General features: G+C 46.2%; 1 protein-coding gene across 4 annotated transcripts in view; it reads right to left on the bottom strand.

Moving 5' to 3' along the window:
- The window catches only part of TNIK (TRAF2 and NCK interacting kinase), a 153,640-nt gene that overhangs the window by 36,706 nt on the left and 90,903 nt on the right, over nucleotides 1-26,031 (bottom strand). For 3 of the 4 annotated variants that reach the window (XM_071566604.1, XM_071566606.1, XM_071566607.1), the window contains exons 5-14: nucleotides 25,501-25,611; nucleotides 23,094-23,184; nucleotides 21,624-21,754; nucleotides 17,581-17,635; nucleotides 16,777-16,855; nucleotides 12,411-12,586; nucleotides 10,660-10,726; nucleotides 9,627-9,831; nucleotides 1,359-1,469; nucleotides 793-879 (exon numbers count right to left, since the gene is read on the bottom strand). In XM_071566604.1, the coding sequence (XP_071422705.1) occupies nucleotides 793-879; nucleotides 1,359-1,469; nucleotides 9,627-9,831; nucleotides 10,660-10,726; nucleotides 12,411-12,586; nucleotides 16,777-16,855; nucleotides 17,581-17,635; nucleotides 21,624-21,754; nucleotides 23,094-23,184; nucleotides 25,501-25,611 (1,113 nt within the window). The remainder of the gene's footprint in view (nucleotides 1-792; nucleotides 880-1,358; nucleotides 1,470-9,626; nucleotides 9,832-10,659; nucleotides 10,727-12,410; nucleotides 12,587-16,776; nucleotides 16,856-17,580; nucleotides 17,636-21,623; nucleotides 21,755-23,093; nucleotides 23,185-25,500; nucleotides 25,612-26,031) is intronic. The other variant, XM_071566605.1, reaches the window with a different exon arrangement.

Genomic DNA, 26,031 nt, shown 5'->3' with positions numbered 1-26,031 from the left:
GAGCCCAATCACAACCAGCTTCTCTGTAGAATCAATTATTGATGCTGGGAAGGTCCACACAGCACAGCAAACTCTGTGATCTTTCTGAATCTCTATGGCTCTATGAGGTTTAAGGAGTAAATCACTTTGAAAGGGCCTTTTTAGAAGACAAGGGCTTGTGTGAGCTTTTTCTTTTTCCTAAATAAAATTATTATCAAGAACAAAAAAGGATAATCCTCGTGGATTAAAAGAAAATGCAGTGAGAGTAACAGCTACCAGCATTAACAAGGATAACTCAAAACCAAATTGAATATAAAAAGGAGGACATCTACAATGCAAACAGCACATGAGTGAATATACAGCATTCCTGTGAGGGAATTAAAACTAAAGCCTTCACTTGTAACATGAAGACCAGCATGGCAGGGTGGGTTTGATGGGCAGAGGCACGTGACAGCTTGAGCACACCCCAACATGCTGCAAACAGCCTTCAAAATTACACAGCAGCAACGAAGGCTGCTCTTCTCAGGGAGGCACCAAGACTGCTCCCTCTCAGGGAGGCACACACATGCCAGCACCACGGAAGGGATGCAACGAGAGCCGTGCACCATGAGGGAGACCAGCCAGAAGCGGCAGCGGGGGGATCAAGGCATGCTGGCAGCCAAAGAGTGGGATAGGAGGCTCCAGGTAAGGTGGTGAGTGGTGTCCCCCATGTCTCAGCATGGCAGGAGGCACCTGGGGGACATGGGTGCACGCGGGCACATGCGGACGCGACACGGGCAGGAAGCGGCAGCGTGGCTGAAGCCTCCCATTTACCAGAAGTAGTGCTTGCTCCTGCAACAGCTGCTGCTGCAGGATCTCTAACTGTCTCTGCTCCTCCTCTAACTGTCGCCTGATGTACTCCTGGAGGCATGGGCAGCAAGGATCAAAGGAAAAAGAGAGAGAAGGTAAAAGAGCCAGTATTTCCCAAGAGGTAGGAGATTGAGGTGGGCACCCACATCCACCCCGCCCAAGTGCCAGCACTGATCAGTCAGCCCAGGCACCATCAGTCCCTGCCCAAGGAGCGCAGGGTGTCCATCACTCTACAAGGTGGAGTAAAGAACGGAAATCACTGGGAAACGCCGAATACGTCCCAGGAACACAAAAAAATCTGGCCCCAGGAACAACTGCGTGGGAAAAACCTGCGTCAAGTGTCTCCACACCTGCAGGCCAGCAAGTGGAACCACATGGAAACAAACAACAGCAGTGAAAGCAACACACGCAGTGTTAACAATTAAGCAATTTGCTCTCAAGTAGTGAAAAATGAGTGTTTACAAGATAATCTTTGATTAGGGGAAGAGAAATCCACGCTGAAGGCAATTGCCCTGCTCCCACCAGGTTACCTGCTCGTGCTCTGCACGCCGCCGCTCCTCCTCCCGCCGCATCTGCTCCTCGTAGTGCCGACGCTGCTCCCGCTCCTGCTGCTTCCGCAGCTCCTTCTCCCGCCTCTGTTGCTGTGGGGACAGGAGGCACGGGTCAGCACCCCCATTTCTTTCTCTCAAAAAGAGCTCAGAGTCACTTTTCTTATGATTTTTGGGGTGTCATCTCTGCCAGAGACCCAGGATGCTCCCACTCACCCACAGAGATGCTTTGCCAGCAGGCTGGTCCATTTGGGTAGTAGAGGAGTTTCTTGATCTCACCCCATCCTCATGCACTCCAGTGACTGGCACTGGGTACAGAGAACCCAGAGCACCCTCCCAGCCAGCACCAGATCATGACTTCTTCTCCCATCTGCAAATGAATGCACGGGAGCAGCACATGATCCCCATGTACAGGTGTGGCCAACCAGTGAGTTATTCAGGTCTCAGACACGTGGGAGCTGCATGAGCCCATTGCTTATGGGGAACTCACATCTCAGCCCCAAATCCATCTGTCAGGATGAGAGAGGGAGTCAGGGTAGAGTTTAGTGCCTGTTGAGAGGGGAACACATCTCTCTTAATGTTTGCTGAGACCAGAAACTAACAAAGAGCCCCCAAAATCAAAGGGTTTTTCCTCTCTGAAACACAAAATGAGCAGGGTGGAGACTTCCCTTACCATCCTCAGGCTACCCTTGCCTGCTGACTCTCCTGGGTCACATCCCTGCCTGCTCCACTCTGTAGCACCTTTGTTGACAGCAATCCGGGGAATTTTGGAGTGATAACAACCGACCAACAGCCTGCTGTGAGTCACCTGGGGGCCCTGGCCCCACATCCCCTGCTCTTAATCCATCCTAACTCCTGCAACTAGCCAAACCATCCCAGGATACTTTTTTGGGATGCCCCAGGGAGCAGGGTCTCGTAGCAAACTGCTGCAAAGCTCTGCCACGCATCAGCAGGGCCACGCCTGCTCCGCTCGGCAGCTCCTCACCGCAGCCTCGCACCACATCCCGCATCGGCAGAGGGCACTCAAATGCCAACACTGGCTACTGGGGCTCTGCAACCTGCCATGACTCCATCATCTCCTGGGTGCAGCCACATCGTAGCAGGGACGCACGTGCTGAAGCAGAAACTTGCATTTTTTTCTCCCTTTTTTCCCTATTTTTCTCTTCCTGTCACACACAGCAGCTGAGCAGACTGCAGTGGGAATGCTGGCACTGGAGAAGCCGGCAAACCACTAAATCTCAGGGAGCACTGGAGCCAGCAGCTGAGGAGGTGGCTGAGCAATCCAAAGACCAAGATATATCCACTTGAAACTGTTGCTATGCAAGAACCCGCACTGTACAGATAGATTTGAAATATCTATCTATCTATCTATCTATCTATCTATCTATCTATCTATCTATCGGTATCTTCTATATACATATTCATCCCTATTACAGATATGTGTCTGTAGAGATATTATATATTATATAGGTCTCTACAATAGGTATTAAATACAGGAGATTTAATATATATATTTATAATTGATACCTAATAGATAGATCTGTTCTTGTTAGATACATATCCATTACAGTTATTATAATTCTATATATATTCTGTATTTTCTTCTATATTTTATATCTGTCTCTCTAGAAACAGATATCTATAGATATCTTTATAGACACATATTCATAAGATGGATCTGTCTACAGATCTACAGATACATCTACAGATATTGTTACAAACATTTAGAGATATCCCAACATTTTAATCTCAGAAGGAGCCACTGCCTCCTCACCCCCAGGTAACATCCACAGCCACTCTGTGCAGTGACTCCAGTGATTTCCTTGAGCTGCAGCACAGCTTTAGTGCCACCTATAGCCACATTTATCAATTCTGTTCCACTTGCCTCGGGGAAGGAAAAAAGGCATCCAACCTGAAATAACCCACCAGCTCCAGACTCCAGCGTGTCCCACGCCAGACACAGTCACTCGCACTGCCCACGTAAGCAGGGGATGAGTGTGTTACTCTGTGTGTACACCCGTCCTCGCGGAGCGCAGGGATGGTTGTAGCTTTTGGAATTAGAAACTTAAGAGGACAGGCTGCCACGACATGGTCAGTCTCCAGCAGTTACGGTAACACACAGGATTTCTTGGCTTCACCAGTGCTCCCTGATCTCCTCAGATGATGGTCACTGCTCCCATGGCCTCTGCAGCACAGATCTTTAGACTAATGGATAGAATAACCGTTACCTTGAGCTTCCACTGACAGTTGTATCACACTGGTTTTGGGGTGGGTTTTAGCGGTTTGGTTTTTCAGTTAAACTGTTGAATTTTTAGTTAAAATGCTGAATTTTATCTCTGTGCTGAATAAAGCCCATAATGCTTGTGTAGGCTGGGCTTGGCCGGCAGGAGGCAAGGCCCTGAATGCCACAGCTATTTCTTAAATAAAAATCACCCAAATGGTCTTTATTTCCAATCCAGCAGGCGAAAAAATCCAAAACCTTGAAAGAAGGAGGCAAAAGCAATTTTCCCAGGGAGGGAACGGCACACCACAACCCTTCCAGGGTACCATGAGCCCAGTGGCCCCAGGGAGCCTGGCCTTTTTCTGGTCTCTATGCTGCAAGGCCTCTAACCACCAGCCCCCTCCACATCAAAAAGCCTATTTAACTCCAGGAGCTGGGAATTGAGCCTCACAGGTACAGTTTTCTTTCAAACACGGGCTCCTCTGGACATTTAAAGGACCTCTGAACTTGCCACAGCTGGGCTCTTCAGGCTGAGGCTGGATGCAATACACACATTCATGGAGGCCACTTCCCTCCAGCTCCATGGTGGATTTGTCAGGTCACATTATGAGCAAGTCACTTGTCACAGTCCCATTACCAGCACCTTCAGCTAAACACTGCAGCCAGCAGAGCAGGGCTGAATCAACCACGGCGCAGCCACTCCGCTGCCTTCCCACCATGGCCCCACTTCAGCAGCTGCCAAACATCTGGAGAGGACCTGGCACTGCAGTGGGAAAAGCCTCCAGCATGGGATGATAGGGACCCTGTTCCAAGTAGAGACTAAACGCAGGGAGATGCAGCTGAAAACAAATGCATGTAAAAATGGAAAGAAAAAAGGGGGAACATTCAAAAAGATGTCTCTTTTTTTGTCTCCTTTTCTCCCTGTTTTCCACCCTCTCTCTCCCACTGCAAGAGCACATTTCCCACATTTCTCCAACCCTAAAACTACTGTATTTACACTATCCAGATCCATTATTCATGCAAGGCAACAGCACCAATTAATTAGGACTGCATTTATATAACTCTGCAGGTAAAGCTATATGTAGCCTCTTGTAAGCCAGAACGGGATCTTATTTGCGCTCCACTAGATATGACAGGTTTTAAATATTGATGAGAAAAGACACACAAAGGCAAAACCTCTGATGGCAAGGCCCTTGGAGGCCTGGCATGAAACAAGGACTTCAAAGGAGCAAGCTCACTTTGCTACATCAGACACATTCAGGGCTACGAGTGATCACAGAGCTGCAGCCGCCCCACAAACCTGATGAGCTCAGAGAGGCACCTACACTTGCAAGAAGAGGCTCCTGGAAACCTTGGCTGCTGCTCCCAAACATCAGCATAAGCCAGGAAAGAAGTGTAAGGGGAATTCCAAGTGACAAATGAAAACAAATATTCTAGGTGGTTGCGTTGCTGTGACAGGCTTGTTTAGCTGAGCCACCAGGGAAAGAGTGACTGTGGCTGGAATATCATCTTTCCTGACACACCAAGCACTGGAGCATGGAGAGGTGTTTTCCACTGTTAGAGAAACTGGGTCAGAACTTCCCACCATGGTAAATGGGGATCTGATATGCTCTGAACCATCACAGGAGCTTTTAGCCAGGATCACCATCAAAGGATGCTCTGTGCAGGAAAAAGCTCATGCTTCAGAAACTATGAGATCTACATGCTTTCTAACCAAAGGAAAACCAGAGAGATGTAAAGCTTAGCACATGTCTGTACTGCAGGAGCTGCTGTAATGCTGCTGGGACCACTGCAGTGCCCCATGTACTGTATTACTGTGAGGGGCTGTCATCTGAATGACAATGTTCCTACAAGCTATAGGACACCTGCACATGTACAAGAAAATAACAACCACCACTTTAGCTAACCTAAATTTACCTATAATTAATTGCTTGATTTTTTTGGCATTGCTTCGTAAGAGCTTCCAATAGATGGTTGTCTGCTGATTAATATACAGGAACTTCAGCAATTTTTTATCCCTTGAACATCCAGCTCTGTAACTGCACTAAATGAAACTTCACATGCAAAGAGCAAGATGCTTAGATTTGCCTTGTACAATTGCCTGCGAAGATCTGACCTTCGTTTTATACCTAGAAAGGAAAAAAATCCACAACATGGCAGAAAAATGAGGTTCTGTAAAGCCTTCTCTGACACCATCTGCCCACTGCTGCCAAGGGGTCTGCAGAGATTTGTCTTGCAGGATCGCTAAGGCTCCTGACCCCATGATATGTTATTCCTACAGCTCAGCCAGAGTTTTGGTGGTTAAAGTAGTACATCAAGGCTCATTGTGTGCCAGCAACAAATGGAGGGCTGATTAGAGAAACATACAGGGAAAAATTAGAATATATTCAAGCCTATTAACCATTCTGCATTACACAAACATTTTCTTTAAGGCTATTTGATCTACTGATATTTCATTCTCTAATTTGAGGGTTAATTCTGGTGCACATTTTGAATTCATGAGACCAACTTTCTGCATGAGGAAAAACAAAACTTCAACTGTATTTCCATGAAGGTCCCAATTTCAATGCCAGCTTGGGCATTTTTACTTCCACTGCAATTAAAGACAGCTGCAAATCTTAATCTCTTTGGCTGCCTGGAGTAAGATTCAGCCTTAAGAGAAGGAAATTGGTCAGCTGTTGAAAAAGAAGGCCTAAGTGTCTGATAGATGCAAGGCGACACATGAAGGATCACAGCAGGTCTCAGGGGCAGCATCAAGAGACCACCAGGAGACTTCCTCGTTTGACTTTTTTATATATGCAATTGATGTTATTGTTGGAGCAACACTATGAGACTGGATTTCTCCAAAACAGCCCTAAAATGAGAGGTCCTTTGTGATAGGTTCAGAAATCCCCATTTAGGAAGATCAAAGTGACAGAAAAAAAATAGGATTCCTTCATTCTGAGTGCTACTGGGTGAGGAATGAGAAGTGTCCTAGCTCTATCCCTGGCAGTATTTAAAGACAAGACTGGAAAACCACAGAAAAACCTCCTGGAGGTCTGCACTGACAGGAATGGACCAGGCATCCCACTAGCAGGCTTTTCTCCAGTTCTTTTGCTGTGCATCTCCAGTACAAATTAATTCAAGGCATTTCTGAGCTTGGCACCCTACTAAGTCAATCCTTTTGGAGCTGCATTTGGGCCCAGATGCCAACTCACTCCCTCAGCCTGGCCACCTCCACGGTGTCTTATGACGAGTCAAAGCTCATCCTATAAACACAGTAATGCCTGGCAGTACTGAACAGGCTGACTTAGGAGCCTGAAAAGCCACCAGCTCCAAGGGTTTATTTGTCCTGGTTACTCTACTGGATTTTAAAGGTCAACTTTATTTTGAAAAAAACAGTAATCTGAGTCTTCCACTGGCTTCTCCCAGAGATCTGCTGGTACAGTGCTGCCTGCTGGAGGCACACCCCATCTTAGTCACACCATAAAGTAGCATGGAAGAAATCCTGTTCCCATTCACCCAAATAAATCTGTGGCCAAGAGTCATCAATGGAAGTTAGTGCAAAGCCAGTGGAGGAAAAAGCAGAGAGGACAAACTGCAGGAGCCTGGCTGCTGCTGAAGCATTTGGGTACTGTTGGGATGGGTACAGTGCTGGTGGGCACCTCTGTCTGGCCATCAGATACTTCCCACCCCAGATTATCTGGGAAGAACAAAAACCACACTATATCCCTGCAGCAGCAATGAAACTTTGTTGATCTCTGCAGCAACCAATTTTCTGATTTTCCCACAGTAGCCCATGACAGATACATAGCACCTTGAACTTGGCAAAGCCACAGCCAGCTGTGCTGGGAAGCATTTCTTCTGACCTCTGCCACAATCCACAGTGTTTACAACAGGAGCTTTGTATCCCCCCTTTCAAGGACTCCTGCTTTAGTCCTCACCACAGCAACTCAACTGTTTCTTGTTTGCCACACAAATGATGTCTAATAGAGAGCAGAGATCACTTTACTCTGTGTCTGGAGCTATAGACGAAATTAAATCTGGCCGAATGGACCAGAGAACATGGGTACTCAAGAAGGTCCTGGGACTATCACAGCTGCCAATTGGCCCCAGCATATGCTCTAGTCCTAGCTGTTCACACTGGGGTGGGCACAGCATGCCCTTCAACTACAGCCTGTCTTTCCCCATTTCTCTGACATGGGAAGGAGCATGCAAACACTTCTTTGTTGGCTTTGCTTTAGCACACAACTCCCTTTCAGATTAGGGATGAAAGGTGTAAGACAGTTGTTAGAGCCACCACAAACAGAGGCATTGGTTTTAAGTACTGGCTATGGTTGCATTAACTTTTAATGACTTGGGGAAAGAACAGAGGAAGAACTGGCAAAGCCCAGGGGGCTGCGCACAGCCCAGCCCAGCAAGGCAGTGACTGTAGCTCAGGGAAGAGCTCGCCAGCTTAGCAAGGCGATTAGTCCTCCATTCAAAACCGGCCTGGGAAGCAGCAAAGGGAGAACACTTTTCTTCTATGTGAAGAGAACATACTAATACAGCAGCAAGCATTGTGTTCATTACAGGATTGCAGCTAATCTGGTGTCTGCTTTTATTCTGCTCCTGTACAGCTTGCAGCAAGCAGGCTGGGACAAAGGCAGAGCCAGGCTTCCTTTATAGCAAACCTCAGATAAACACCCATTGGGGCAGGGGATTTCAGGGTGCATCTATGTGCAAACCCTGTCCTCTCTCGAAGCCGCTTGCCAGCCTTGGGAAGGGAGCAGGAACAAGCAAAGCCCTGACCTACAAAGTATTGAACATGCCATGCTCTGCGCTCTGACAAAAGGACAGACCTACATATTTACCAGACTGAAAAAATGCTTTGCCCGAGATTTGCCTGTGTTGATTTTTGGCCTGGAGGCATTCAGAGGACCACCTCGAAGAGGGCCCATACCATCACCATCATCATCAGCTGCCTGAAATTCCTTCCTGTCTGTGCCCCTGGCCTGGAGACATTAACCAGCTCAGGGAGAGTCTGGTGACCAGGGTAATAGACCTCTGGCTCGTGCAGATTAAGGGGGTGGCTGCTCTAGTAGTCCATTTACAAATGCCTTTTTCAGACATATTGGTGACCTCTTCAGAAAGCTAATTTAATGACCCTTAACATGTGAACACTTTGATCAGTCTCTTCGAATGAGTTCAGTGCGAGGCAATGGGTGTCTGTGCAAAACCCCACCAAAATACGAAGAGATGGGGAAAAACCTCTATTTTTTTGGTGAACTTCTGCAATCCAAGAACCAGGAGCTAAAGCAAAAGCAAGCACTTCCTACTGAGCACGTGGCCAGGCTGAGCAGCTCAGGCACACCCAAAGTCACACGGTCAAATCCTGCAGCTGGATTTTAAATGGGGTGGATAATTTATGACCGATTGCATTTGTAGCTGGTATGTTAAGACAAGGGTAATGAAATCTTATCCTTCGGGGCACATATGGATCATTGCACAAGTCAGGCAGGCATCTGCCCCTCCCCTGTAAGAGAAATTGTAATTGGCAGGGACCATAAGGACTGAAGTCGAAATTAGGGATTAAATGAGACACAAATGGCACATGGATGTGGGGAAAGGGCAAATGAAGCTTTTCAGCCTCTTCTCAACTGTAACGGTCTACAGCAGCAAATAACAATAATGAACTTGACAGGTGCCTGGACTAGTGTGAGTTTTGCTCACCTTGACTGAACACAACTTGTCACCCCAATAATGGGTTAACTGCTCAATAGTTCCTTTAAGTTTGGTATTTCAAGGGTTTATTTCTATCAAACCAGTTCTATTACCTTCAAAGGAGTTGGCAACGCTTATTATGGTAAGCTGCAGGTGGGTATGCCAGAAGGATGATCAGGGGAGTTTGAACCATGTAACGAAATGTTTGGTGTCAGTGACTTGAGAGGTCAGGACATGATCTTCTTAAACCAGGCTGAGAACAGTCACTTGGGACCTGCTACCAGAAATCCCACCGTTCCACCCCAAACCAGCCTTTGCCAGCCCATTGCTTGGCTCTGGCCAGTTACCTCCTCCAGTCTTCGCCTCTGCTCCTTCTGCTCCTCGATCCGCTTCTGCCTCTCGGCCAGCAACTGCCGCTTATGCTCCTCATTCTCCCGCTGCTGCTGCTCCAGCTGCTGCCGCCGCAGTGCCTCCGAACGCTCCTTGTTCGCCAGCTGCAGCCGCAGGAAATCCCGCCTCAGCGTTGACTCCCCAGGTAGGTTCAGGATGGAGCTGCACAGGAGAGAAGCACCAGAGATGATCCCCTGCCTGCATCCTTAAACCTCTTTCCGGGGTAGGTTCTGTGAGATTTTCCAAGGTGGCCTCTCCCTCCATCCCAACAGCACCTGAATGCCTGACAGAGCTTGGGCAGCAGCGGATGGAGGGATGTGGAGACTTCAAGTGTCAGGTCAGGGTGGCAGACACCATTCTCTGCCCATGGCTCACCAGTCTTCTATTTGCTCAAGGTTTCCTCTACATTAAGTTCCTAACCAAAGCCTCTGGTGCTGCAGTGGCACACACTATATTTAGCTGTGCACCAAACACACGTAGCATGAATCACTGCCAGCTATTATATTACATTATTCCTGTGAAATAATGGAATAACCTGATACTAATTACAAGGGCTCTGAAAAATGTCACCCAAGAAAAGTTCCAGCCCCACAGTGCTTGCAGCAGCACCGAGGAGGTTTCCTGGTGAAAGTTACATGGAAATGAGGAATTACACTTGGATGCAATGAACCACATTTTAATTTAATTTCATCTCATATTTTTCTGTATCTCAACATCCACATTCCCATAACAGCACCCTGCTGTGATGCAGATCCCACAGGCGATGGGGTACCCAGGTCCTCTTCCCCAGCTTTTGGCTGAGGTGATCTGGAGCATCAGTTTATACCCACGCACCACCCGGCAGTGAGAATATCCTCTGTTCTGCCAGGGAACAGGACTCAGTGCTCAAACTGTCCTTTTTCCATTTCCAGTTTGTATGAGCCCATAATCCAAGCTGATTTTATACAGAGCTAAAGGGCATAAGGGCAGCAATGAAATGCTGATTCTTACCTGGGCTCTCCAGAGTCATTTTCCTCCTCCTCCTCCTCACTTCCACTGTACTCATATTCTGTCTCATCTAGGAACAGAATAGCTCATCAGTGCCCTTTGCTGGACTCATTTGTTTTTCCAGTGGCTGACAACCCCAGAGCTCTGAAGCCAGAACAGGCAACTCTCCTCTTCTCACATGACCGCGAACAAGCAGCATTACTGCTCTTCATTTTCTGGTTTTACGGGAGGCTACAAGGACAGGGAAGCAGAGCTGGTCTCTCTGGGTGCTGGCACCTCACATGGCTGTGCCAGGTGGGAAGAGGGCTGCAGTCGTGGCTGGAGCACCACAGGCAGCACACCAGCACAGTGAGAAACCACCTCAACAACCACAGCCCCTCACAGCAAACACAGGAGTGTCCATGAAATTAGAATTTATGCCCATATGACAGAGAGTGAGTTCCTTCTTCAGGAGGCTTCTGCAAAGGGAGGTGCACTACAAGCTACTGAAGCCACAGTCACTGGAGAGTGGGATTTAACCATGGCTCTGAAGGCACCAACTCCTCTTTCCCTAAACATATGCTCTTCCTATGCAAATCTATATAATTTTCAAGCAATGAAGATATCTACATAAAAGCCCACTGCCATGTTGTGCTACACACTGCAATTTCTGTTGGGATATCATCTTTATCGGATGAAGGGAATTATAGAAAAAGAAAGGCTCGCATTTATCCAATTACTCTCCACCTCTAGGGTCCAACCTTCATTTGCCAGACTAAACACATTTAATACTTCACTGGGAACCCATTTTATTGTTTTGATTGTAGTGAAATCTATTACAAGGGGCTGGAAGGTACGCATGAAAAATTAATTCTGCTACCAATAAGAAGAGAAATAGAGACATATTAATTTGCTGGATTCTACAAATGAGTTTTCAAATTAAAATTCAGTTCACAAGCTGCTGAATACTTTCACAAGTTTCTTCTGCTATCTGATCTTTCTTGCAGAGGACTTTGATAGGGCCTGGAGAGTTCACTGAAAACACTCAGTTTAATAGGTTATTCCTAGTCAGCGGAATTGCTGTGGGGCAAGGGTCTTATCTTGATGCTCATTTGCACAACTCTGCCATCGCTGGTGCAGTGTGGATGTCACGGAGAATAACAGACTGGGCATGAAATATGTGAGCTGGGAAAAATTCAGCTTAGCAGCTTCACCCTCCCACATGCCAGGACGTATCTATGCAAACGTAAATTTTATACACACAGTTTTATGAATCAAAGCTTAGATGTTCCATGTGGAAATTACTTACCACCTGGATAAAAAAATCCACCATTTTTCATTAGGAAAAAAAATATTTAAAAACACTGATTAGCTCTAATTACAGTCACCTGTCTGCTTTGTATGAACACCCATTGGTTTGTTATGAATATTTGCATTTGTTTTGGTGACTGAGAGGAATCAAATCCCACACAACAAACTGACCTCAAACCCATAGGAAGCGTGATCACACAGGGCATCACACCCACTGAACTCAATCAGATTCCAAACAAACTCAGCCATCTGAATGAGGGGAACTGGTACAGAGACGAGGAGCAGCCCAGTCCTCTGCTTTCCTTCTTCTATCCACATGGATATGCCTTGGTCTACCCTTGGGATTCTCAAGCATGTGGCAGGGGTCATGAATTGCCCCCACAGGGATGTCTGAGCACATGGCAGGGGTCAAGGACAGCCCATAGTGCCGTTTGTCCATTAACCTTCCTCTCTTCTGCACTCACCTTTCTCGCCTCGCTTCTTTTTAGTCCTGTCAATGTGGTCCTTGAGCTGGATGCGGACCTGCCTCTCATTGGGCTGGTCTCGGATGAAGGGGTGCTTCATCAGCTGCTCCGTGGTGGGTCTCTGGCTGTGGTTCTTCACTAGGCAGCTCTCAATGAAGGACTGAAACTTTTTAGACCTGGGCAAGGACAGTAAAGGAAGGTACAGAGAAAACAGGTAAATATATCTATTTTTGTACTAGAAAATGAAAAACCTGTGGGTATTTGAGAATACTTTTTGGCTGCCACACAGTTCTTGCTCACAGGCAGCCTTCCAAAAGGATTTCCATGATCTCTCAATGCTTAGCACTGTCTCAAAGCTGCACCATCACATGTGCCCTTTATCACTTCATTTTCTCCTGCTCTTCCCCTGCATGCTCCTATTTATAAATTCCCAGTGCAATTTGTAAAAACCTTCATTCTGCTGAGTCTGGAGAAAGCTGGGAACCATCAGTAAGACTGGAATTACCAAAGCCAGATGTCACCAATGGCAACCAAGAAAAAAAGCAAGAGAGTGTTCCTCCTCCCATCCCTCTGACCTGTGAAACTGCAGGTAGAAACAAGAGACAACACATACTGACATAAACGTAACTCCTTATAGATTGTTTCTCCTATTTTATGGCCCCAGGCAGTGTTTCAAGAGATGAATCTTTCTGAACATGAGTGGGACAAGCTAGGTTGATTTTTTTTTTTTCAGATTTCACCTCCCAACATTACATGACCTGTTAAAGCTCAGGCAATCTCTGGGTGATGCTGCTGCCTGCAGCCCTTCCCTACCCTCTCAGCAGCATCACTATGGCATCACAACCAGTGGGCCACCATGCCCTGGTGGATCATGGATACTCATCATGGATCCAATTGAATGGGACACGCTCTTTGGGCAGCCTGGCTTGGGCAGAGGTGGGAACATGGCTATGGGTGTCAGAGCTCTGCTCTCCTCACAGCCTGCCTGCCCACAAAGTTCCAGTCAATCTCAGCTAACACAGTTTCAGCCAAATCTTTAATAAACAAATTTCTCTTAGTCTCAAGTGTTGCATATCAAAAGTTTTCCTGGAACTATTTTCACCACATTATAAACCCAAGGGAATAGGGATTTACAGTAAAGGAAGATGTTGACAGGCTACTATAGCCTATGTTGCTTTAGCAAGTAAGAAAATGAATATAGATTTATGTCAGAAGCCAACAGATATTACAGAATTGCATTAGAAGAAAAACAATAAGCTTTCAGGGATTTTACTTTTAAGCTGTAAGGCTAAAAGTGATTTATCTTTTAAGTGCTAATCCATACAAATTGAGATGCAAAAATAAAATACACTACTGGATCCAATTAAATCCTCCTTCCAGTTTAATAACAAGCAAATCTTCCTTCTCCACCTTGCTTCTGAAAGCCCAGTGCCTTGGTGAATCCAGAGGGGACAATCCATGCAATGCTCAAAAAAAATCTGCTTCTAAAATATTGATTTTCCCTTGTTCATGTGAAGCTGGAGAGGCTCCAGTCCTGGATGTGTGGTCCAGAGCATGTACAAACACAGTCAAGGTGAAGTAGCTAAGAAGTTATCCTCCAGTAAGTGATGGGTTTGCCCATTTCTTGAGGATGGGGGTCCCAGTACCCTGTAATGCCCTAGGACACCTTTGCATCCTTGAGCTGGCTGAGCAGCTATGGACAGGGACCAGTTCAGGCGTCTGATTTCCCAAAATCTTCCTCTCTGAAAAAGGTAAGCCTGTCCAGTCACACAGTTCAGCCCTCACTGGAGTTGGAGCAGAAGCCAAGGGCTTTCTCCCTGGCTCTGATCCAGGAGAACACCATCACACATCTCATCCCATCCCCAGACACAGGTCAGCCCACCTCCCTGAAACACTGCTCCTCCAGCTCCTGGCGCTTGTAAAGCTTAAATCAATGTTTGCAAAGTCTTTGCAGCTGTTTGGATGAAAAGTGGTATCACAGTGCAAATATCACCTCATTAACAAAGAGGTTTTGTGTCTCTTACAAGGCAGGTCTAGGGAAGGTTTATGGGAACAGAATCACTGAAGTTTGAGTTCATTTTCCCTGAGAAACATGGGAAAAAGAAAATAAAGCTTTGTTGCTGGCTGGATTTAATTGGGAAAGAAAATGATACACTGAAGACTTTAATTTCATAGGAACACAGCACTATTTCAAAAGCCAGTTCAAGTATTGAGTCAGCAACAAAATTATTTTCCTCTCCGCAATTTTCAAGTAGAGCAGCTTCCATGCCAGCACTCTCTCTTGGCTTTCTCTGACTTACCCTCAAAGGTGCTGAGTGCCTTTGTTACTTCTTTCAAGTAAGGAAAAAGATGATCTGTCCACCTGGTGTACTTTTATTTATGTGTTGCTGCGCACAAAAGCAAGGACAAACTCAAAGGTTCATGGTGAACCTTTCTTCATTTTGCTTTGCTCTTGTGACCTGGGCTTGTGATAACCAGCTCATGGACTGCCAGGGACCCACCATGAATGCCTGGTTAAACATCTCCACTCTTCTTGGGACGGGCATGCAGAATTCCAGGACCCATCCTGGCCAGGCCCAAAACCTCCAGCCAATGAGTCAAGGACAACAAATCTACCCAGAGTCACACTGAAAATGCTGAAAAAATTTGCTTTTAAGGAATTGGTGGAGCTTCATCTGGATCCTCTGGAGCTTCCCATGGCAATGAAGGTTTGGAAGATGTACATAGGTCTGAGCTGCCTAAACTACATGTGTCCCAGCTCTGATGGAGGCCAGAGATCCCTCGTTGCTCATGTAGGGGTAGCAGAGGCCAGGTGAGCACCAAGGTTCCCCTCAAAGCTGGAGTTCCATTATGACTTCCCAGATCCTTCTCTCAAAAGCACCCAGGATGCTACCCCTGGCATGGGCAGAGCACAGACCCAGACTGACCAACTGACCCTGGGCAGACACCACAAGATGTGCAAACCTGAGTCAGCCACTGGATGTGCGTGGGGCAGGTGGTGTCAAGGAACACCCTACTTTGTACAGAGCACATCCTGGTGTGTCAGGGCAGGTACTAAAATACAACTTTCACTCCAGCTCCATTTTTGCCTTTAGGAGACGGTGAAATATCCTGCTCAAAACCTGCTTTCATCAGCTCCCCTCAGCCAGGAGACTGAGGAAGCCTTTGCTGAATAAACAGCACTTCAGTATGAAAAATAAGCTCTGAAGGCTCACAATCCATTTTGAGCTGTAACAGTGAGGATAATGAAGGAGCTGGTGATCTGGCAGAAAACAACAATTTACACCATTTTCCCAGCTGACTAACAGTATCCTCAAAACACTGTGCAAGGAGAGAGTGAGTATCTTTGACATCCTCTGCAGAGCCAGCTGGGCATGGTCCCTCTCCTCCTGGTTTGGTACTGGAGCAGCTGTTGATCAGGCTGAGGAAATTAAGATGCCTCCTGACAAAACCTGGATGAGTATTTTGTGTCTGGCCCTAAACCCCCAACACTATACATTGGATGCAGAGGATTCCAAGACCCTCTTGTTCCTGTCCCAGCAACAAAATACCTGACTGCTGTGGCACCAAGTGTTTTCCACACCTACCATGTGCTCTTCTTTTTTTGTGTGTGTGATTTCAGTAAAATAATAAAATTTCAGGCATTACGGCAAAACATCCCTCCAGGAGCTCAGCCTATCTGGGAGCACAGGGATGTCTTTCCAACCTCTGGCAGATCTTTCCTGACCAAACCACTGCTGAACCGAGGGCAATCAAACAGCACAAACCAAAGACAAGTGTTTTTAAGGACTCCACTTCCATCAATACAGAACATACAGTAACAAAACAACATCTGCTGGGCTTCAGGAATGTTTTTCAGCGGGTTTTTACTGGCATGCCTCGCCTTTTTTTTCCCTTTCCAAAACAGTGATGTATCTTTTCCTACAAAATTTTAAAATAAAGCCCAAACTACATACAAATCTCCACATTCCTGGGCTTTCAAGATAAACTATCCTTTTTTTGGCCTGGATACACATTTCCACTTGAAAACGGAACCTGACTGGAAAGAAACAGGAGCCAAGCAAAGTGTCATCAGACTTCAGGCAGCATGAACTGCCCTGGAAAAGCCAACAGTGCTGTGAAATGGCAGTGTCAGAGTTTTCATACCCCTGCCTTCCAAGGATGCCATCCAACCCATGGGGGATCCTTCAGCCCACACTTCCCCTCCACAGGAGATCAAGACCCAACACTCACCAGAGTGATGCTGGAGACCATCACCAACCCGTGAAGGCATACAAATGTTAATACAAAATACCCAGCCTGGGCTGCAGAAACAAGTTGCTCCAGAAACATTTCACAGTTGCTAAAGACTGAGAAAGAGACTCACCACTTCTTTGATTTCAACCTCGGGGCTGGGTTGCGGGGGATGAGGAAGAGGGCCCTCATGGGATGCATGTCACACAGAGCTGCAATTTGCAAGAACAGGCATTAAACACAGCATGGACATCCAACTGGGGAGACTCCAGTTTCCTCTGAACCTACGAGACCTGCACAGCAGGTGAGAGCTGACATCCCCTTCCAAGAGGTGTGTGTCCCCAGCAGTGCCAGGCTCAGTGGCAGGGAAGGGCTGGGGATACCTGTGCTCCTGCAGCTCCAGGTCCTCAGCACCTGCCCAGCAACGGGCCTGGAGCATGGGACAGCTGCACTATGTGCCATGATGTGCTGCCTTAATCTACCTGCACTTACCAGCCTGCAAGGACAGCCCAGGATAACGCTGAGCTCTATGGCAGCCTGACCTGTGCAGGTGCACCAGCCGAACCCAGTGTGTCACTACTGGTGTCACCGCAGAGCTTGGTAAAACAGCAACTCTGAGGAGCAGTGTTTTACCTGCTTCCAGTTCTCCACCCCTTCCTTCTTCACCCATATTTTATTCGGGGAAACTGAGTCCCAGAGTGCTCAAGTATGTCATACAGGGCCATGTGCATTTGCTCACTGCCCATCCTGTCCCCTAGGCCATGTTGTCCTGGCAGCTTTGTTCCCATGGATGCTGAGAGATCCATCTCAGCCAGCCCAGGTTGCTTGGGAAAACCTTGGGATGCTGTTCTTATAGAGAACCAAGCACTGTCTGGTGCTCGGAAAGCCCAGCAAATCACAACCCAGGGTTAATGAACACAGGAATGACTCTACTTACGGGGAGCACCTTCTGCCATCTCGATGGCCGTTATCCCCAGAGACCACAAGTCACTCTGTAAGAGAAAGCAGAGGGACATTTGTGACACAGGGGAGCACTGTCACAGCATCAGGCACCAGGTGAGGGGGACTCTCTCCAGCCCTAAGGGCTCAGCCCTGTGAGCCAGGACCCTGTGTCCTTTGTCAGCCCCGAGACTCACACCTTGGACATTGCCTCACCCTCCTGCCATGTGTTGGAGCTTTAGAAGAGGCTTCCAACTCCACTGTTTATGCCAAAACTTTGAAGCCACTTTTGGTGTGGGACATGGCCACCTTGCTGGCACCACTCCCAGCAGCCATGGTGAGGACACTGCCCAGGGACAGCTTGGTGACCCGAAGGTCCCCTGGTGGGGCATTTAATGAGCCCTGTGCACTATCAAACAAACCCTCAGTTCTTGCATGAGCTGGTGACAAACTGCTCCCTGGAGTAAGGAGCAAATTCATGGCTGGAATAATCAGCAAACCCTGCTTAGCACTGGGTGACACATACCCATGGATATGATACAGCTCCACAGAAAACAGACTGCCTGAAATTGATGCATGAAGCACGATGAGATACCTCAGAAGGCTCTTGTATCATGGACTGCTCATTCAATGGAAGCCTAACACCATCATTTTCCCAGTGGAAGGAAAAGTAGACACTTTTATTCACCCTGTACCCAAGCCCTGCTTAGCACATATGGTTGGTAGTCTCCTGACAGATCAGAGCAGAAAAAACACATCTATTTGGGAAACTCTTTGATTTCATACCTGTATCACTTTTCCTTTCATCTTCTCCCTTGCAAAGAGGGACACCTGTATCCTCAGCTCCATGCCAGACAGCAGTGGTGAGCTCCCCTCCAGTGCCTCCTCCCCACCCTTTCATCACTAATGAGCTGCGGCTGCACCTCTGGTAATGAGCCCCAAAGGATGCATTGGCTCTCCTGGCAGTGGAGGAGGCAGAGAAAGGACATGCCCAGTGAGAGAAAATGAGCACCTTCCCTTATGACACTGCCACAACTTGTTTTTTTGGCAGAAGGTGGCTAATTCATTATTCTGGACACCATGTACAGGGTTGTTGCAGATTCACAATCCAGCATCTGCTGGACTGGGAACAGGACTCAGATCAATTCATCTCAAGGTGGAAGGGATGGATTCTGCCTTCCACCCTTCCTCCTGCATCTCCAGCTCTCACATTGTGCTCTGCTCTCTACCACATCCCTGCAGTCCCACTTCAGCTTTCCTCTCTTCAGTTCAAAAGCTGCCCTTTCCAAACTGCCTCAAGCCCCTAAACATGCCATTTAGCAAGTAAATCTCACAAAGGCTGTTTTTCCCAGTACAAAGTCCCAAAAGCTCAGCCAGAGCTAAAGGGAGCCTCTAGTAACCACAAGTACCTTTTCACATTCACCCTTCAGAAAAGGCAACTTGGATTTTCAATTTCAAGGCATTTTTCCTCATTTTTGACTCAAGTTCTCCCTTAACAAATGCTGCACTTGCTACACATCTTTGTACTTGCTTAAAAATTCTCTTTCAAACCTTATTTCCAGCCCTTTCACAATATAGTCTCATCCATTCTTTGTTTCTGGTCATCTGGGATTTCTGCTGCATACTTAATTATCACAGTCTTTCCACATGATTCAGCACACATGACCCCGTCCCTCTGGGTTGCCACTGAACTCCTTCCAAATTCCTAATGTGTCTTTCCATACTGAGGTGCCCAGCAGTATATGCAAGATGCCAAGTGATATTAAAGCTGAAGCAATACAGAAAGGGATTATCACCCCTCTAAGTCTCCCAGAGAAAGCAGAAAACTCAGCGGGAAGCATGCATTTTGTAATGATCTGAAATTCAGGGATTTTTTGTGTAGTTTTTATTTTTCAGACTGAAAAGCTTTTCAGTACGTCCAGCTAAGAGCTGCTGTGCTAATATATTTGAATTGTCTTGACTTGGGAAGGGAAGCAAAGCAGGCTCCCTTCTCCCCCTCCTTCTGATGCTAAGCTTATTGACAAGATATCTCTAAAGAAAAAAAGAAGACCGACTGGGGAAAAAACCAACAAATAACCTCAACAATGTGGGGCTTCTATTTGTTCTTTTTTAAAGTCGTTTATTTATGTGAGGAGGTATTTACTGCCTCCTTCCACAGATTACACAGGCATCTCTTTCTGGCTGAGAAAACAGTGAGATCAGAGACTTTTTGTCCAACAGATTAAGCCTGTGAGGACTCCTTTTTTCACCCTCTAAATCTCATCTTTTGTATTCAGTATTTCAAGCCGGTTGGCTAAACCTGAGAGCATCTGATTTGCATCCCTTTTAAAAGAAATAATTATCATTTACATCCTTCCCACCCCCTCCCCCGCCAACTTCAAAGCAAGAGCATCAGGTGCAGGGATGTGATCCGAGGTAGGGACCAATGTCCAGCGGCTCCCACATCCCTATGAGCTCCGAGAGCACCCTGCAGTGAGCGTGTCAGCAGCAATCAGCCTTCTGTTCCATACTCCCAGCCACAGGAAAATGGTCAATGCCAACTTCAGAGATGCGAGCGCCCGGCTCGCTACGAGCATCTGATCCTCTGGGACAATAGAGGGATTCTGACCCTCGAGCTTCTGCATCAGTCAACGGCATATTAAGTGCCCTAGAGTTATTCTGGCAAGAGGAAAATCCTCAGGGATTTCAGAAGGTAGAAAGGAGCCTATGAAGATATCAGTCCTTTTTTTAAAAAATAATAACAAAAAGCTGTGATTAATGAGAGTGCTGCACAGGCAGCTGGCAGTGGAGATGCGGTGGGAGCAGCTAGAGCAGGGTGCAGCCCTGCCACGAAGCACTGCCATCAGCAGAGCTGAGGAAATGCCTGTTGTAATTGGTTAATCAAAGATTAATAAGTAATTGCAGATTAAACTATTTCTACATGTCCTTATCATTAATGATTTCTGTAACCCTGAATCTGAACTCAGCCCGGAAAGCTGCTCTCTGGAAAACCATCAGTTCAAAAGCTGACTGATGCACTTAAATGGCTGAAATAGCAAAGCATCACTTGGTTACTTTGAAATCATTAATCTGTCAAAAATGTCTCTGAATGATCAGCAATTGCACCCCAAATTGCACCATGATGGTGGGCTGAGGGACTGCTACATTGGAGCGTTCTGCTGTCAGAAAGGAGACCACACCAGAGGGTCTCAAAGTCCTGTTTAAACACCATCTTGTAAAGTGACCTCTCAGCAAGTGCATGAACAGAGGTACAGTGAGCTTTCGATGTCTGAGCTTTCCCTCCAAAGTTCCTATGTCAGTGTCCTCCTCTCTGGACCTTAGGAGGTTTGGAGCTAGAAATTCAAGTTCTGGACACTTCAAAAAACCAAGGGACAAAAAATCAGGGGGTATTTCTACAGATGTGTGTCCAGAAACTTGCAGTAAGGCAGAAAAGGATAAAATATATTAAGCTCTCCCTGCTTTAAACATCAGGCCTCACTGTAGTTTGAATGGGCAGGTGGGACTCCTAACCCTCCTGCAGACCTGCTGCATGGCACAGTGCTCTGTGCCACATAATAACTCAGCAGTGATGTTGTGCTGCCACTGATCCAAAAATAAACTTCAAACAGACTATAGAGACATGTGAAAAGTAGGTCAGCCCCCTAAATGTCTGATTGTGTGGCAGCCTTCAGATCTCCCTGCGAATATCAGCCTGCAGGCCAGAAGATGTGATTTTGCCCTTTCTAAACCTGACCTGACTTCTCTCCAGAGTAAATAGAGCAAATACAGCATGTTTGACTGGAGTATTTAAACATACAGCACTGAAAAGCAGGGTAGCAGGTAGGAAGCCTCAGTCTGATACCTTTCTCAGCATGGGGAAAGACTTCCCCACAGAAAATTTGGATACGTGAACAGCACAACAAGGATTCATGCTGGACCTGAACTGGCATCTCAAAATCCCACAGCCAGAGAGCAAGAGGAGACTGCGCTGCCTGTCAGTGTAGTTTTCAAAGCTGCAAGGATATACTAAATTCCTGAGTAAGAACATGCTGGTTTAAGTACCTTGAAGTCGTAAGTGGCATCAGGATTTTCATCGCAGGCGATGACCTCGGGGGCCATCCAGTAAGGCGTTCCAATGAAGGTGTTTCTCCTGCCCACCGTCCTGTCCAGCTGAGCACTGACACCAAAATCCACTGTGGATCAGAGACACAATGGGGCATTGTAAGGTCAGAGACAAACCTGAGCAACACTCCTCTGTTGAATGCAAAACACTGTGTTCATTCAGAACAACTCTGCGCAGCCAGGAAAGAAAGATGTGGCCAGAGACATTCCTGTTTGATCTCTGCTGGGATCAGCAGAGGTCAAACAAGGACAAACCCGATCATCTGATGTCCAGGTTTTGTATGAAACCCTGTGCCTTTTCCTCCTTGCCAGGAGGCAATGAAAAGAAATCACAGCTCTTCATACTAATGAGAAACAGGGTTAGCAACATGAATAAGCAGCAGCCTTTGTTCTATGCTTGCTCATTTGAATTAAAGCCTGCCAAATATCTGTGGAAGCCTCATTTTTCTACCTAGATTCTTGCTGGAAATGGCAGAAATGCAAAAGACTTAAGGAACTAAGGGCCAAGGACAAAGGCTCGTAGGGAAATGACAAGCAGAGAGCTGCAAAATGAAGCAAAAGATGATGAAATCAAATCAATGAGAAAATACTCTATGGTCCACTAAGTACACTTTACACAACACAATGGTTGCAGATTTGCCCTAGAGAATTTCCCCTTGGAGGAGAATCTTCACCAGCATAAAGCCAAATGAGCTGATGGTGCCATCTGTTAAGCTGGGATTTGATTCTACTATAAAGGGAGAGGAAAGGCATGGGAAAACAAGGCTTGCACCACACATCACCAGCATAAGGGATATTCCATTACCAGCATAAATTAAAATATGCAGAGGTAGCCTTAATAACGTTGGTGCTGGACAACTGAGAATACAACACATCGTCTGCACTGATCAACTGCCTTCCGTAGGATCTTCACATGAATGCCTGCTCTTCTCCAGGGGGGCTAACACCAAGTACCAAATTCAGAGGAGTTCTTGCAAATTAAACTCTCTCCATCACGGTAGTTTGGAAAAGGAGTCTGGATTATGTCGCACTAAACTGAATGAATTATGATCCTGCAGGGCACTACCCTGCAGCTGTGGCTGTTGAACAGGCTTTGATAATGCCTGGTGATGCACACAGGGCAATTTTCAATCTGTGGCATGAAAAAATGGTCTTGGTTACTTAACCTGTATCTGATGGCAGAGCTGTCTGAACAGTAACACCACTGCAAGTGCATCTTTGCACACACAACTCAGCCATCTGGCAGCTCACAACACAGCATTTGGTCAACACCAAAGGTCATGTTATTGAGGCCAGCATGGCAGAAAACACAGAGCAGCGCTTAGTACCCAACCCCTTTCTCCAGGTCATGTACAATTTCCCTCCAGCCAGTCCACTTGCAGTTTCCAAGAGCTCTAACCCAACTCTTACCTAGTTTCACTTCTGCATTTTCCGTCAGCAATACATTCTGTCCCTTGATGTCTCGATGAATTACTTTGTGCTGGTGTAGATGACTCAAGCCCTAGAGAATTCAGAGAAAGGTTAGAGGAATCCAAGTTCAAAGCATGTTATTTTCTGACATTCCTCCTCAACCAATTATGCTGCAGAAATAAAAAGATCACAGTTGGAGTTAAGCACTCGAGAATGCTTTTGTTTATCACATGCTCCAAACACTGTCCTGTGTCCCATGCTGGGAGGACATGCTGGGCAAGGCCCACGGGCTCTACGTAGCGCAGCAGGTGCTCTCCACTGCAGAGAACCACTGATCCTGTGGGGATTAAACCAAACCTTTCAGGTTTCTGCAGGAACCTATATTAACCCAAATTTCTCCACAGTTCTAGACATCATTTCCCCCAGGTGCTCCCTTGCCTTAAGGAGCCATTTCTGAAGCATGAATAATAGAATAGGTTTGTCTCCTTTCTGTATTTTCATCATCCAGAAACTGAAGAAAACAATTACCTTGTTATATCGGCCCAATAAACTGAATTTCAATACACTGAGATGCTTGTATTAAAAAAGCTACCATGCAAATACAAATGTTATAACTTGCACATATTCCTAATAGAGATATGGCTCAAATTAAAAGCCTGTCTCAAAGGCTAAAGGTAAACTAGCTTTGCTGTGCTGCTGTTTTATTAGCTCATTAATTTCTTTCTGCAACCTACATCTCTATTTCATTCATTTATTATTTCAAAGTAACATCCACCTATATTGCCAGCTTAGGAAAAATATGGATTCCTTCAAAAACTAATTTTGCATTAGGCTTACATTTCACATTAAACGTTCATATTTGAGGAAGAAAAGAATCTCTGCTATCACTACTGGTAGTTATTAGTCATTTTACGCTCGTTACCTTGGGAAAACACTGTGGAATAGATTATATTTGTATGGGAGTCCTTTTTTAGCCATATTATACTTGGTTAGAGCCACCTTTGTGCATTGGAAGCCAAGTGAAAATTCCACTGAATTTCAATAAATCCTTTAACAACATGTGTTAGAATTATAACTGTCCATTAATGTCTGAACCAAGAGTGAACCACCTTCTGCAGCATGAAGTTGGATGCCTTTCACCACCCAAAAGCCTACAGAGGTCACCCACCGACTGCCCCAATGTGAACCCAAAATGCAAGTGATGACACTCAATGGTGGCCCCAGGACATGAGTCAGTGGCTGGGTCCTGACTCACTGCCAGGGATTATTTTAAGAAGCAGGCTCAGGGAGCTCATACATTTAAAACCCATGTAACTGTGGCCTCCTGGCACTGAAAGCAGTGTCCATACAACAGCTGATTAGTTATGTGCCAGCATCTTTTGCACATCATGGTGATGCAGACAGTGGCATTCAGGATCAACAGAGAAGTGCTGTGACACCTCTGGACACCCATGGCAGCCTAAGTATCAGTCACATCCTTTTGGGGCGATCATTTTACCTCATTCTTTACACAGAATCATAGAATTGATTAGGTTGGAAAAGGCCTTTAAGACCATCCAATCCAACCGTAACCCTGACACTGCCAAGCCCACCACTAAACCACGTCCCTACATGCCACATCCACACATCTTTTAAATCTCTCCAGGAATGGGGATCCATCACTTCCCTGGGCAGCCTGTTCCAATGCTTGACAACCCTTTTGATGAAGAAAGAACTTCTCTGGTGCAACTTGAGGCCATTTCCTCTCATCCTATCATGTGAATGGCTTTTGTTTCCTAAACATGCCAGATATTTCTATTTTCTCTTAGACAAATTATCGGTTCACAAACTGATACATTTTAATGTCAGGCAACTATTACAATGACATCATTTGATCTCAGCTGTGCAAAACAGTCAAGTCTTTGCTGAAGCTGCCATCTCCCAGTACACAAAATTCTGGCGTGGCCCATTTTAAGACACTTCAGTCAAACATTTATGTCAAGGATCTAAAAGCTGCAGCATCCTTATTAAAGCCAGAGACAAGGATTTAATAAAACATAGGATGCTTTTTAATAATGAAGGTTCTTCTTTCCACAGACTTTACTAGTCCTCACCTGTTAACTAAAAATGTAATTCTAATGTGAAGAAATCTTTGCCCTACTAATACTAAAAGGAAGATATATTTTGTAGAAGGAAAAGGAGGGTTAAAATTCAGGGAACTAACAGAGCTAAAGGGCATTAAATAGGGCTTATTTATTATGCATCATACAAGCACATGAATCATTCATGCCTGCTGGCACCACAGAGGCTCCAGCCCATGGCAGCACAGCATCCACAAAGCCTGTGGAGCCAAAGGCTTTCCATGTCCCCTGAGAACCAGGGGCACACTCCAACAACCTCCAACATTCAGCTCTCTCCACACACGTACCCGTAAAATCTCTCTGCAGATGTAGGCGATCCACTCCTCCTTCAAGGTGTTCCCCTTCGTGTTCTTGATGAGGTCGGTGACAGAGCCTGCGCCGCAGAACTCCATCACCAGCTGCCAAATGGAACAGGAATCTAATTAATCCAACGACATCAACAGTGTCCCCTGGGCTGCCCGACCCCAAGGGCAGGACCCTGATGCTGGCACTGCTGCTGTGGGACTCTCATGATGCTATGCAGAGCCATCATCCTGAACCTATCAGCTTACAGTCCATCTGGGTTTCCTTATAAAAACAAAACGATAAAAGGGTGAAAAGGCTTGAAAGGCTTGTTACTCTCCAGAAGGTTAGGAGCAAGAAACAGGAATCAGTCCAGTGCTGAAAACCAGTGGAAGAGATTGGAATTCTCAAACCCCTACACACCCTACTTTATACTTCTGATCGATGTGCGCCAATAACAGTAAAACAAAACTCTTCCTCGTGCATGTGAGTTCTTTGAAAATGCAAAGGTACCAAGACAGATGTTTGAAAGCTTC

Source organism: Pithys albifrons, chromosome 11 (assembly GCF_047495875.1).
Source record: "Pithys albifrons albifrons isolate INPA30051 chromosome 11, PitAlb_v1, whole genome shotgun sequence".
In the NCBI taxonomy this organism is placed as follows: domain Eukaryota; kingdom Metazoa; phylum Chordata; class Aves; order Passeriformes; family Thamnophilidae; genus Pithys; species Pithys albifrons.
Note: the sequence above shows the minus strand (reverse complement) of the source record. Positions and strands in the feature narration are given on the sequence as shown.